This window comes from Manacus candei, unplaced genomic scaffold (assembly GCF_025592945.1).
Source record: "Manacus candei isolate 608988 ecotype Guabito, Panama unplaced genomic scaffold, ASM2559294v1 h1tg000078l, whole genome shotgun sequence".
NCBI lineage: Eukaryota > Metazoa > Chordata > Aves > Passeriformes > Pipridae > Manacus > Manacus candei.
The window spans coordinates 3,394,481-3,406,793 of NW_026138126.1; the positions used below are offsets into that span (position 1 = coordinate 3,394,481).

The following is a 12,313-nucleotide window of genomic DNA, read 5'->3' on the forward strand; positions in this document are numbered from 1 at the left end:
TTACTTTTTTATTTTTTAATCCACAATTTCACAAGTTTTTGTGTCAAATTCATGAATCTTCCTTTGAGCAACCACTGGATTCTCTGTGTGGGATCTTTTTTGTGCTGTTTTCCCTCCTGTCCTTCCCCCTCTCCCCCGTTCTGACCACGTTGGAGCAGCGCAGTCACAAAACCCGGCGCCGCGCCCTTCCCAAAACAATTTGTGTGTGGCAACGCTGAACATCCAGAAAATTTACACTGGGAGGGGTTGGAGAGATCCCCATGGACTGCCTGTGGAAAAACACACCTCACTATCGGCCCCTTCCACTTTGACTCACTGGGCTCCCTCTGTTTGCTGGCTCTGCTCCTGCACGTCGAGCCAGGGGAGCACCAGCTGGGCTGGTTCCAGCAGGTTGCCAAGGCAGGTTGGTCTCCAGCAGGTTGCCAAGGCAGGTTGGTCTCCAGCAATATTTTTGGAGTGTTGACATTCTGGAGCCAGGATTTGGCTGCGTTGTGTCACACACAGGCACGACTCCCAACCCAATTCCTCCCTTATAAAACAGACTGAAGAGGGATTAACCTTCCCAAAACCTCCTTTCCAAGCACAAGGAGAGCAGGAGCAATGAAGTTTTCATTTGCTCTCTCACCACCCTTAGCATTAGTTACCTGCTCCTTTACCTGCTCCCATTATAATTCTTTTTAGCAAATCAGAACTTTTCTGCCCCTTTTTGGTGAGCATAAATTCCTGAACACGGGAACTGCAGGTGAATTTACCTGGCACCGGTTTACAATTAGATCATCCCTTATGAAATCACTGCCCATGTTTTGCTCCCACTCAGATTTTTGGGGTCTGACTTGCACAGTGTTCTCATCCTTAGGCTTTCCCAAATCCTCCTTGTCCGTGCTCAATCCTAAAGGCCCCCCCTGTACCCTGTTCCCTGGGAAGGGATTTATCTCCATCCTGCTCAGGAAAAACATTTCCAAGTGGAAACTTGAAGCTAAAGGCTCTCCAAGCTCCGAGCCCAGCTGTTAAACACAATTGTACCATTTGCTGAGTGTTCCTGAACACGCCCCAGGCCCAGCTCTCCTGGGGGAACTGGAGCTCCTGGAGCTGGGCTGGAATTGCCACCAGGTTTATCTCGGGAATTGCTGAATCCCCGTCTGCTGGAGGTGACTATCAGTGCAGTCACTCGAAGTACCTTTTCCCTCCTGTCTGGGTGACTTTTTTTTTTAATGTAATGACGACAATTAAGACTTTTTATTGGTGCTGATGCAGCGTCTCTTACAGTTGCTGGAGCCTTCCTTATTGATGAGATCTCGTCACACTCTGCAACAGCAAACATCATATATTCCTGCTGTTTAACTTCCCATAAATGTCCTTGATCACAGTTTTCAGAATGACAGAGTCCTATACTCTCTGACCAACCCTTGCACCCACAGGAAGGACACCCAGGCTTCCTATATCCCTTATTTTGCAATATAATATAAAATCATTAAGATATCAAACCCCACTTGTGCTGTCATCGTGCACAGGCTGTAAAAAAATGGTTGTTGGGATTTGAGGATATTTTTCTGTGTGTTTTGTTTTGTGTTTAAGCCTCAGGCTCAGTAGCTTCTCACTAACATATTAAAATATTTTAAATTTCACAGAGGATCATGTCCAATGTGATATTCCAAATATCTCCTGGTGACATAATGATATGTCAGAATTCCAGGAATGCTCTGAGCTGTAAGAAGTGCAAGAAACCACAGTAAAAGTGATTTAGAGGAATACCCTATCTCATTAGACACCTGTACCAGATAAGTTCACCTGCAGTGTCCGTGTTCAGGAATTTATGCTCACCAAAAAGGGGCAGAAGAGTTCTGATTTGCTAAAAAGAATTATAATGGGAGCAGGTAAAGGAGCAGGTAACTAATGCTAAGGGTGGTGAGAGAGTAAATGAAAACTTCATTGCTCCTGCTCTCCTTGTGCTTGGAAAGGAGGTTTTGGGAAAGTTAATCCCTCTTCATTCCATAAAGCAGGTGCTTATGGCTCCTTCATTGTGTCTGCACTAAATATTGCAAGATCAAATAATTGTGGCTGAAATGTCAGACCTCAGAAGATTAAATCAAACAGATTTTGTGCCTAAGAAGTTTAGGAGGAATCCCTACACCCTCTGTGTGCTGAAAGTGGAGGGTGCTGGTTTATGGCAGAGGCTGTTCCCAGTCTCAGCTGGGAATGGGATTTGTGGGATCAAACCATACGGAGCTTTAAGGAGTCTCTGGGAATCAATAAGCTGAGCTAGTTACCTCCAGGCCCTGTGAACTGAGCGTGGCCACGTGCTTTAGGTTACTGGTGTTTGGCTTGTAAACCCATTCCCTACTCTCCAAGTCCATGGGAATCCTGTTTGTGCCGAATCCTGGGCCATGGCAGAGGAGCTGCTGCAGGGCCAGAGCAGGAGCTCTGCCTGCTCCACTCCTGGCACCCAGGACATGTCAGACCCAGCTGAGAGCAGCTGCTTCAAGGACAAGAAGGAATTTTAAGCTTTGTAGGTGCCACCAAGTAGGTTTCCGATGGTAGCAACGGGGACAGCTTTCTCCCTGCTAAATTATGGGGGGGGTTGGACTGAATTTTCCTCTCTCTGTTTCCCCCCAACACTGCTAGTTGCCATAGCAGTGGCTACATGACTTTGTTGTAGTTGTTTCATTTAAATATAGCAAAAGAAATTGCTAGAGCTTGGGATTCTGGCTTCGAAAATTCAATTTGAGCAAAGCCTAACAGCTACTCTGTGTTAGAGGTGCACAAAATAGCTTTAGAAACCACAGAGCTTCTACCACAGAAAACCACAGAACCACACGATCCTATAATTTGAAGAGTGGACAAACTTTTTTTGGCACTTCTTGTGGATGGAGGACTGAAGTTTAGAGCCAGTCAATGTTTTCAGGCAGTTTGTAAACGGCTGTGAGTAACCAAGGGCTCACAGGGGCAGAAATGCCTCGTCCCTGCACGAGGTGAGCCACGGCCAGCACCAAAGCTTAACTCCCCCAGCCATGATCAGCTGCAAAACTGAATCAAAAGTGAACTTCCAGAAAAGCCAGGGGGTTTCTAGTCCAGCCTTCCACTTTGGGGTTGAAAAAAAAGGGATTTGAAAGTGCCCTGCCTGCTGGCTCACTGTGTGCTGGGCTGTACCCCGGGGTACTGGGCTGGTGCTGGGCTGTTTCAGGGTTCTGGGGTGGTGCTGGTGTGGGACTGGTGTGACTGGTGCTGGGGTGGTGCTGGGCTGTTTCCCGGGGTACTGCTGAGGTGCTGGTGTGGTGCTGGTTGTGCACAGGGTGTTGGTGTGGTGCTGGTTGTGCACAGGGTGCTGGTGTGGTGCTGGTTGTGCACAGGGTGCTGGTGTAGTTCTGGGCTGTTTCCCAGGGTGTTGGTGTTGTGCTGCTGTGCTGCTGGGCTGTTTCAGGGTGCTGGGGTGCTGCTGGGGTGCTGCTGGGCTGTACTGGTTGTGCTCAGGGCTCTGTGTCGCCCTCGAGAGCTGAACGGACCGAACGACCGTAAAGTCCCCACAGCGGCAGGACCCGGGGCTGCTCAGGGCTGTTTGGGGGTCACAGGACCCGGGACTATCTGGGGGTTACAGGACCCGGAGCTGTTTGGGGGTCACAGGACCCGGGGCTCTTTTGGGATTGCAGGACCCGGGGCTGTTTGGGGGTCACAGAACCCGGGGCTGTTCAGAACTGTTCGGGGGTCCCAGGACCCGGGGCTGTTCAGGGATCACAGGACCCGGGGCTGTTCGGGCTGTTTCGGGGTTACGGTGTCTCTGCAGACGAGTTCCCGTGCCGGGGCCGGTTTAAAGGCTGGTTTGAAGGTTTAACTGACTCTCCCGACAGGTGAGAGACAAACCGTTCTCAGCAGAACGGAACACAACGCTCTGAAGCCCCGCGTGGATGAACTGACTGGGCAGGGGCTCCTCGGGATGCTGCCCGAGCTCGGAAATATTTACTAAAACTTTCACCAGGACCTTTGTGCAGGATTTGCTAGTCTCTGCACTGAACGAGCTCTATCTAATCTCACAATCTATCTTGCAACAATAGTGAGCCCATCGCTGCGGTATCTTAGAAGAATATGTGTGAAAATCTTGTTTACAACGGACTCTACATTTCCTCCCATCGGGGTTAACTACAACCTCTGTTGTTTTTTCCTTTCCCTGGCATGACAAAATCAAATCCAGGATCGCTGCGGATTGCGGTGGCTGGATGCTCCCTGGGAGGCAGCTGGTTAATTAGAACAAAATTGCTTGAGGGATGACAACCTGATGGTCTGTTATTAGAAGATGTGGAGCGTTAGTGATTTCCTGCTGACCAGGGGAGGCTTGGGAGATTACTGGAATTACATCTTCGGATGTACTCATTTGAGACAATTAAAGAAAGAAAAAAAAAAGAAAAAAGACAAAGAGAGTTACAATTACTCATAATGGAATGTGAGAAGAATGAGATCAGCATCTCTTTTTTTTTTCTGCTACAAGATGATCTCAAGATTCAAGAACCTGCAGTTTCCTGTAAAGACCACACAGCAATTATCACATGTGCCCTCCCTTTAACTTTAATGACAGTTTCTCGTGAACTTTTATTAGTGTTTTGTCCCCCATCCCTCCCCACTTTCGGAGGCCTGTGTTTATATATTTTTATATGAGGTCTTTGATATTTATGCCTTTGCCCTATTTTCAGTTGAGTCACAGATCTAAAAGCTCAGAGGGCACAACCTGCTCCTCCTTGCGTTGCCTCCACCGTTCCTCAGGGTTTGAGTGTTATTTGGTACCAGTGTCAGGCAGATAAGGAGTGTTTTATCTGCAGACTTTCTAGTGAGCAGGAGAAGAGGAGCAGAGGTGATGACCCTCCCAGCCAGACCCCTCACTGGAGCCAAGGCAGGTTTGGATGCTCCCATGCCAAGGTGCTGGAGGAGGAGCTCCCACCGTGGTGGGTGATGCAGAGGAGCCACATGAGGGTTTTTTGAGTGTTGGTGACTGTGGTAACATTTATCTCTGCACAGGCACTGCAGAACCATCTGCTCTGTGCTGGGTCACTGTCTGCAGCTGCCTGCCACCCCTGGAATCCCAGAATCCCAGAATGGTTTGGGTTGGAAGGTTCCTCAAATCCCATCCAGTTCCACCTCCTGCCATGGGCAGGGACACCTTCCACTAGCCCAGTTTGCTCCAAGCCCCGTCCAACCTGGCCTTGGACACTCCCAGGGATGGGACAGCCACAGCTTCTCTGGGCATTCCATCCCAGCCCCTCACCACCCTCAAAGGGAGGAATTCCTTCCCAATATCCCGCTGAAATTTCCCCTCTTTCACTTTGAAGCCATTCCCCCTTCTCCTGTCCCTCCATCCCTTGTTCCAAGTCCCTCTCCAGCCCTCCTGGAATCCCTTTAGTCACTGGAAGGGGCACTGAGGTCACCTTGGAACGTTCTCTTCTCAGGAGCAGGGATGTCACACCCCTGTGTCTCTTCTAATTGTGTCACAAAGCAGTGAATAGTTTAAGCCTGCACTGCATCCCTGAAACCTGGGAATGACTAAAACTATTTCTAGCTCTTCAAAAAGAACGAGGGAAAGCCAGCTGAGTACCAAGAGGTAAAAGTAAGGATTTTAAAAGTTGTTTTCTTAAAGTTATAAACACCAAAGGACGTGCTGAAATATGAAAATCTTCAGCTATGGGGAAAGAGAAGGAAATACCTAGAACTGTTGCAACAATGAATGTGCCAAGTTTAGAACATCTTTAAGTCATCCTCACTTTCTGGAATCAGATTGTGCAATTTTATTTTTTTCTAACAAATAAATGAGTGTTGTTTTTGATGAAGAAACGTTAAAGCTCCCTTATATTTCACTTTGAAAGAGCTATAAAAGTGAAATGTGGAACTCATTCTTCCATGCCAATGATTAGGAGCCCAAAATACATCTGTTCCACATGAACAACTGCAGCCTTTGCTTTCACAGAAGAACAGCTATATTTGCACTTACTCTAAATGTATTCCTGTTGATTTCATTCTTGTGTATTTTCTAACATGTAAAGTCAGAAAAAGATGTCACAATCTTGATTAAAATCAAGTTCTATGTATCCAGATGTTAAGAAAAAAAATGCTGCAACGTTAAGCTGAATCTGCATATTTGATTAACAGTGATTTTTGTCCTAGAAGTATCAAAACTCACCACTAAGCTCGAGCTGTAAAAACAGAGTATCCTTGTCAGAGTTTCAAATAACTTGCTCAGATTTACTCCTTGGACTTCTGAGCTCCTTTACAGCTGGGGAAGAGCTTTTGGGGGGGCTCAATTTGGCTTTTGCAGCTATTTACTGCTATAGCTGCTGCAGTACCCAGTTTATTTGTCATTAGTTTTCAGAATCTGGATTCCTGACTGATTTCCTCCCCCTCCGCCCCCCCCTCCAAATATTTAATATCTTTCTTAACTCCTGAAATCTAGGTGGGACTACAAACTGTTAAGTGAATTTAAGTTTTGGGGAATGAGTTGTGAAGGTATTTTAACCTGTGCAGTGAATTTGTGCTTGAATTCCACCACTGTTCTATTGGAATTCTGCACTGAGCTCCTGAGAACAAGGATAATTTATGTATAAGAATGCCTTAAAATAAGCCTCCGTAATTACAAAAATGCAGTGTTTAAATTTATAGTAAAAACCCACACACTGCTGGCAAAACTATAACTGCATCTGGAAAACATTAAGGATGCTATTAAAATAGTTTAGCATAAACTAGAAATGAGACTGAAATTACAGTGTTGCTTACTTAACCATTTTTAGGAAGTATGTTTTGAATATGATCTACTTTCCTAGTTGAGTTTTTGATAAAGCACTGTACTGTATCTTATTTACCACTGAGAATTAATTACTTACTCTGTTGTCTGTTTTAGAAAAATCCATGGCTCAGATTTTTTTAAAGTGTCTTCTTACAGTTGTTGGTGATTTAAAACAAAACCGAGTGGTTGCTGGTCCAGCCATCAGGGGAAAAGTAACAGGGAGATCTCAAAGGAGAATAAAAATCACAGCAATTAAAAACTTATTTTATTAAAAAGATGAAATGTTTTCAAACATTGAAAAATTACGTTTTTATAAAAACAGAAATAGGCAAAATACCCATTTGTCTTCTATTTACATATACAATATTTCTCATTGTATAAAATTATTTACAATATATAAAAAAATTACAGTAAAATAGGTTATTTTCTTACAAGACATCAAGCCCTGTACTTCTAGTGTAGATCATGGCAAACAAGAATATTATTGCACCTGTGAACCAAACAGTCTAACAAGAGGAGTGTTCTCTTAGCCATGCCTTCAACTGAGATCTAAAATAACATTGTTAGCTACAGTAACATTCATTTTATCTCTTCTAGGGTCAACTTCAGGCAGTTTCCATACAAACATTGTCTCGTAAAGCTTAGGACTGGGCGGTTAGAATCGGAAAAAAAACAACAAAACATATTTACAGCTTCTTCTATACAGTCTGTATGGAGTCTTATTGGAGTTTACCCTTCACAGAAGCTGCATAAATAATAACCCCTGTTCTCCTGACCGGGACGGGCAGGTCACTGATACAGTCACGGCAGATTCTCTGCAGGAGATTCCTGGCTAAGCCTCCTTGTGTCAAACCCTCAGCGTCCGTCCTGGAGCGTCGGTCGGTCGGTCTGTCTGTCTGTCTGTCGGTCGGTCGGTCGGTCGGTCGGTGCCTCCCCCACGTAGTACCAGCTACAGGTTTTTTAACGCTCTTCCGCACCTGAGCAGTTCAAACATCGTCCCCGGCAGCGGCGGGGCGCAGTCCCCGGCACTACATGTGGCGCTTCATGTGCAAGGCCAGGTGGTCGGACCTGGAGAAGGCCCTGTCGCAGAGGTGGCACTGGAAGGGCCGGTGCCCCGTGTGTTTGCGGTAGTGGCGGGTGAGCTCGTCGGAGCGGGCGAACTTCCAGCCGCAGCCTTCCCAGTTGCAGTGGTAGGGCTTCTCACCTGGCGGGCAGAGCAGAGAGCGGTGACTCAGCAGGGCACTCCCACGGCAGCCAGGCAGCCTCCCGAGCTCGCCCCTGCCCGAGCGCCTCAAACCTAAACAGAACCGCTCCAGCGGTTCCCTCACCCACCCGTACCTGCCGCGAAAAAGGCTTTGGGAAAGCTTTGACCTGCACGGGAAAACACCTGGACGTTCCAGCCCTGCCCACCTGTCACAGCTCTGTGAGCACGCCCGGACTTAACAGTTAAAGCCCCGTTCTAAGGCAGACTCTTCAGTTCAGGGCTGTCCCCCCGGCCCGCAGCGCGTCCCCGGGCGAAGCCACAGCCCCGTTTACCTGTGTGTGTCCTGAGATGGGCCTTCAGGTGCGAACTCTTGGTGTAGGTCTTCCCGCAGCCCGCGTAGGTGCACGTGTGAGTGGCCGTCCTCTTCCTCGGCCAGGACCGACGGCCCCGCTTTGGTTTGGAGTCCAGCAGCTCCAGAGGGGAGGAAGGAGGGGTGAGCATGCCCCGGGGAGCCGAGGGCTGTAAGGGCAGGCTGTCCTCGAAAAGGCCAAACTGGGAGGTGTTCTGGTACTGGAGGTGGGTCTGCGGGTGGTGGAAGCCGGAGGCCGGGTGGTAGCTCTGCTGGAAGGGCACGGACGAGGGGCACATCATCTGCGTGTGGCAGTCATTCACCATGAGATCGTCGGGGCTCAGCGGGGGCGTCTCTGCCCCGGGGATCTGAGGGGAACTGGCCACCCGGGGCTGCTCGTAGGCCATCATGCAGGTCGCGTTGCCCTCCTGCTTAATCTTTGGGCAAGCCTGGGGCACCAGACCCAGGACCGGTCCATAATTGTCCATGTCGGGTTCGGGCTTAATGTTCTCAACGAACTGCGGCCCCCCGAAGGTGGGTGTCACGAAGAACCGCCCGTGGACGCTGCCGGGAGGGCAGTAGTTGGAGTCCATCTCGGAGCGCATCATCTCGGGCACGATGCCGGCGCTGTAGGGCGGGGGGCTGCCCTGCTCCAGGGCACTGTAGCATCCCGGGGATGGGTTTGTCTGGTAAAAGCCACCGCTCTCGCCTTGGGCGGGGGGATAGTCCCCGCCGGCAGCGCCCTGGCCGTAGCCATCGCTGCCCATGGAAAGGATAAAATCCAGCACGTTGTTGAGATCTTCATCCTCTTTGCGCGGGGAGAGGCCGCCCCAGGTGCCAGCGGGGGTCTTGGCCTCCTGCTCGCATTTCCACCTCTGGGGAGAGAGAGAAAAGTGACAAGGTTAGAGGTGCGTTCGCCTTGGGGGACCGAGGGGACAGAGCCGGGGGCGCGGCGGGGCCGCGGCTCCGCCGCCCATCCCTGCGATGAGCCGTCGGTGCTCGGCGCGGGGGGACGCTCGGACACTCACTTCGTGCAGCGCTTTCTCGCGGCAGGGGCTGGCGAAGGTGGCGAAGGAGGGCAGGGCCGTGTCGCTGAGCGCCATGGTGCGGGACGAGCGCGGCCGGCCACCCTCCGCACCTTATAACGCGGGCGCGGGCGGCCTCAGGCCAATTGCAGGAGCGGAGGAAACGCGTCCCGGACGGGGCGGGCGGGGAGGCAGCGGCTCGGGCGCAGCCTAAATTTAGCCCCGGTATAAAAGGACGCGGCGGCGGCGGTCCCAGCCCGAGCGGGGCGGAGCGGAGCCGAGCGGGGACGGGCCCCCTTCGCCGCCCTCCCCTCGGCGCGGGGATCGCGGCAGGGCCGGGGGGCGGCCGGGGAGCCGCGACCCCCGCCCGGGGCAGCGGCCGGAGAGGGGAAACCGAGCGGTCCGTGTGCCCCGTCCCCGGGAGCCGGGGAGAATCCCAGTGGTCTCTGTGTCCCCTCGGGACACCGAGGGATGAGGCGTCGCAGAGGGGTCCCAGCCCTGGGGATACTGAGGGACCCTCTCTCACGAGGGACCGTGTGTGAGAGACCCCGTGAGGGACCTCTGTGGGATGGGGGAACAAAGGGACCCAGCCCCGGAACACCCAAGGGACTGTCTGTGACATGAGGGGACACTGATGGGGCCAAGCTCTGACAGGGACTGTGAGGGACCTGCTGTGGGATGGGGGACACTGGGGGGTTCCTGCCCTGGAGGCACCAAAGGGCTGTGAATGGGGGAACACTGCTGAGTCCAAGCTCCACCACACCGTGAGGCACCTGCTGTGGGATGGGCAACACTGAGGGCTCCCTGTCCTGGGGATGCTGAGGGAGACACCATGAGTGAAGGGTTTGATCCCCCCACACCTCAGAGCAGCTGCCCCACGATCCAGCCTCATCCCTGGAGCACAGGGTGGGACCAGACCCAGAACATGAGGGTGGGAGTGGAAGGAGTCCAGAGCACAGGCAGGGACACAGATGCCCTGCTCCTGTGGGTAAACTGGTGAGCTGGTGACAGGGGCCCCCTGCACTGGTCACCCTAAAGGTCTCAGACACATCTCAGTGCTGATAGAAAGGTGTTTAATGCCACTCTTGTATGGTCTCTGCTGGAGTTTTGTATTTAATGGAAGTCCAGGTCTCTAGCAGAGTTTCCATTTGCCGCACAAAGTTTGCCAAAATCAACGTTGCCCTGTGACATTATGAGAGAAATAATGCAAGTAGCTTCTGTGATCTCCTCTGGTCGCAGCCAATTTATGGTCCTGGGCTGGATTTCGCAGAAGGGAAGACTGTTCTTCTCCCTTACCTTGGCCTCTCTGGCTCAGATGCCAGTCTTAAGGAACAATTCTCCAATAAATTCTGATAACGTGCCCCAGACTCCTGTTTTTGAGGATCACAGCTGCTTGGCTGCCATCCAAGAGTGAAAGAGCAAAAGTGACGGTTCTGAAAGGGGGAAAAATGATGATCTATCCCAGGACAGACCGATCCTTTGAGAGCCTGTTCAGAGGCAGAGCTGTGCTTTCCTCTTACCTCCTCCATATTTCCTCTGCAATCACTTCTAAAAGGATTTCTGAGCAAGCTGGGGGGCAGAGGAGCACAGAACAGCTCTCACTTTTACGCCTGGTGTGCCCCAGGAGGGGAAAGGGGGATGCCCTTGATGGGCTTTGCTTCTCCCGGGGCATTTTGAGTCAGTTCAGCAGAGCCCATCCCAGGCTTGTGCAGCCATCTCTGGAAAGCTCAGTCGCTGGGCTGAGCAAACGATCGTTTCAATGTTTTAAACCCGGGAGTATCTCGTGTTTAACTTTCTATAGTTTTCATTCGAAAAGTTCACAGGCTGGCCAGGAGGAGCAGCCAAACTCCTGTGACTGGAGCAGAATCAATATACTGAATGCATGGTAACGCCGTACACAAAGATGTGACTCATGGCTCTGTAATGTCACACTTGTGTAATCTTTCAATGTAAACTCTTTTCCTCTAATAAAATGCTCGTAAGCGAACGATACGTATATATGGGGCTGTGAGTCAGCCAAGAAAATATACTCTGATGAATTCAGAATGAATGTGAATGTTCCCTTGATAACACACCCCGAGCGTCTGTGTCAGTTTATGTGCTTGTGATTTCAGCAACAGCTATAACAAAATATTTTGTTTCTAGGATATACAACTGGATGTGGAGGTTTCACCGAGGAGCCCAGTCGGATGCTGCCTTCCAGTAGGCACTGGAAGGACTTTGTTTACAGCCCTGCACTGGCCCTGGCACCGGCACCAAACTCTGCTTTTTCTTTGCGTGAGGGAAAGGTTTAGCGGACACAGAGGATGAAAGCAAAGCTCACAAAATAATAACTTTTAGTTTCTTTTTGTTTTCAAGTAAAGCAGCGAGGCTAAAAAATCGAGAGCTGCACTAAACCTGGGGAGACAAACGGGAGAATTTATTTACCTTGTGAGTCACTGGGCTCTGAGCAAATCGAGAACAACTTTGCCATGACCTTCCACTCGGTCCATGACAGTTGTGCTGACATTTGCAGGCTTTTTGCCTCTCACAACGCTTATTTTAAATATCTAAACCCAAGTCCCTGGCAGTGATCTCACTCAGCATAGATCAGGAGTGATGCCACTGGTGTATAAATGTGAAGAATGTGAGATTAGAAAGTATTTGTTAATCTGCTGTGGGTAGAGGAGAGCTCAATGATGTGTGATTTGTCTTCCAGCCAACGTAAACACGGACTCAGCCATTTTTTATATGGCAAAGTTGATTTTTCTAGGTGTTGCTGCTGATCTCTCTCGTTGCTTTTAGATCAAGAGAAACGTTTTAAGGGATTGCCATCAAGATTTTGCAGGTTACTCGAAGAATCCAAGCTGGGGCTGCTGCTCAGTGGAGCTCTGCGGCTGGCTGGGTTGGTGCAATGCCCACGTCACCTGGCTGTTCGAGCTCTGAGTCACCGCACCACTCAAACAAACAAACAAAACCCTCCTTTCTCGGGGATTGTT

At 50.2% G+C, this 12,313-nt stretch overlaps 1 protein-coding gene across 1 annotated transcript; it reads right to left on the bottom strand.

The window, feature by feature from the left end:
* Positions 1-7,000: 7,000 nt before the first annotated feature.
* Positions 7,001-9,515, bottom strand: KLF2 (KLF transcription factor 2). The gene is made up of 3 exons (XM_051810536.1): positions 9,339-9,515; positions 8,294-9,185; positions 7,001-7,961 (listed from the first exon to the last, which is right to left on the bottom strand). Exons 1-3 carry the CDS (start codon positions 9,411-9,413, stop codon positions 7,786-7,788), a joined length of 1,143 nt encoding a protein of 380 aa, XP_051666496.1. The 5' UTR covers positions 9,414-9,515; the 3' UTR covers positions 7,001-7,785.
* Positions 9,516-12,313: the final 2,798 nt, after the last annotated feature.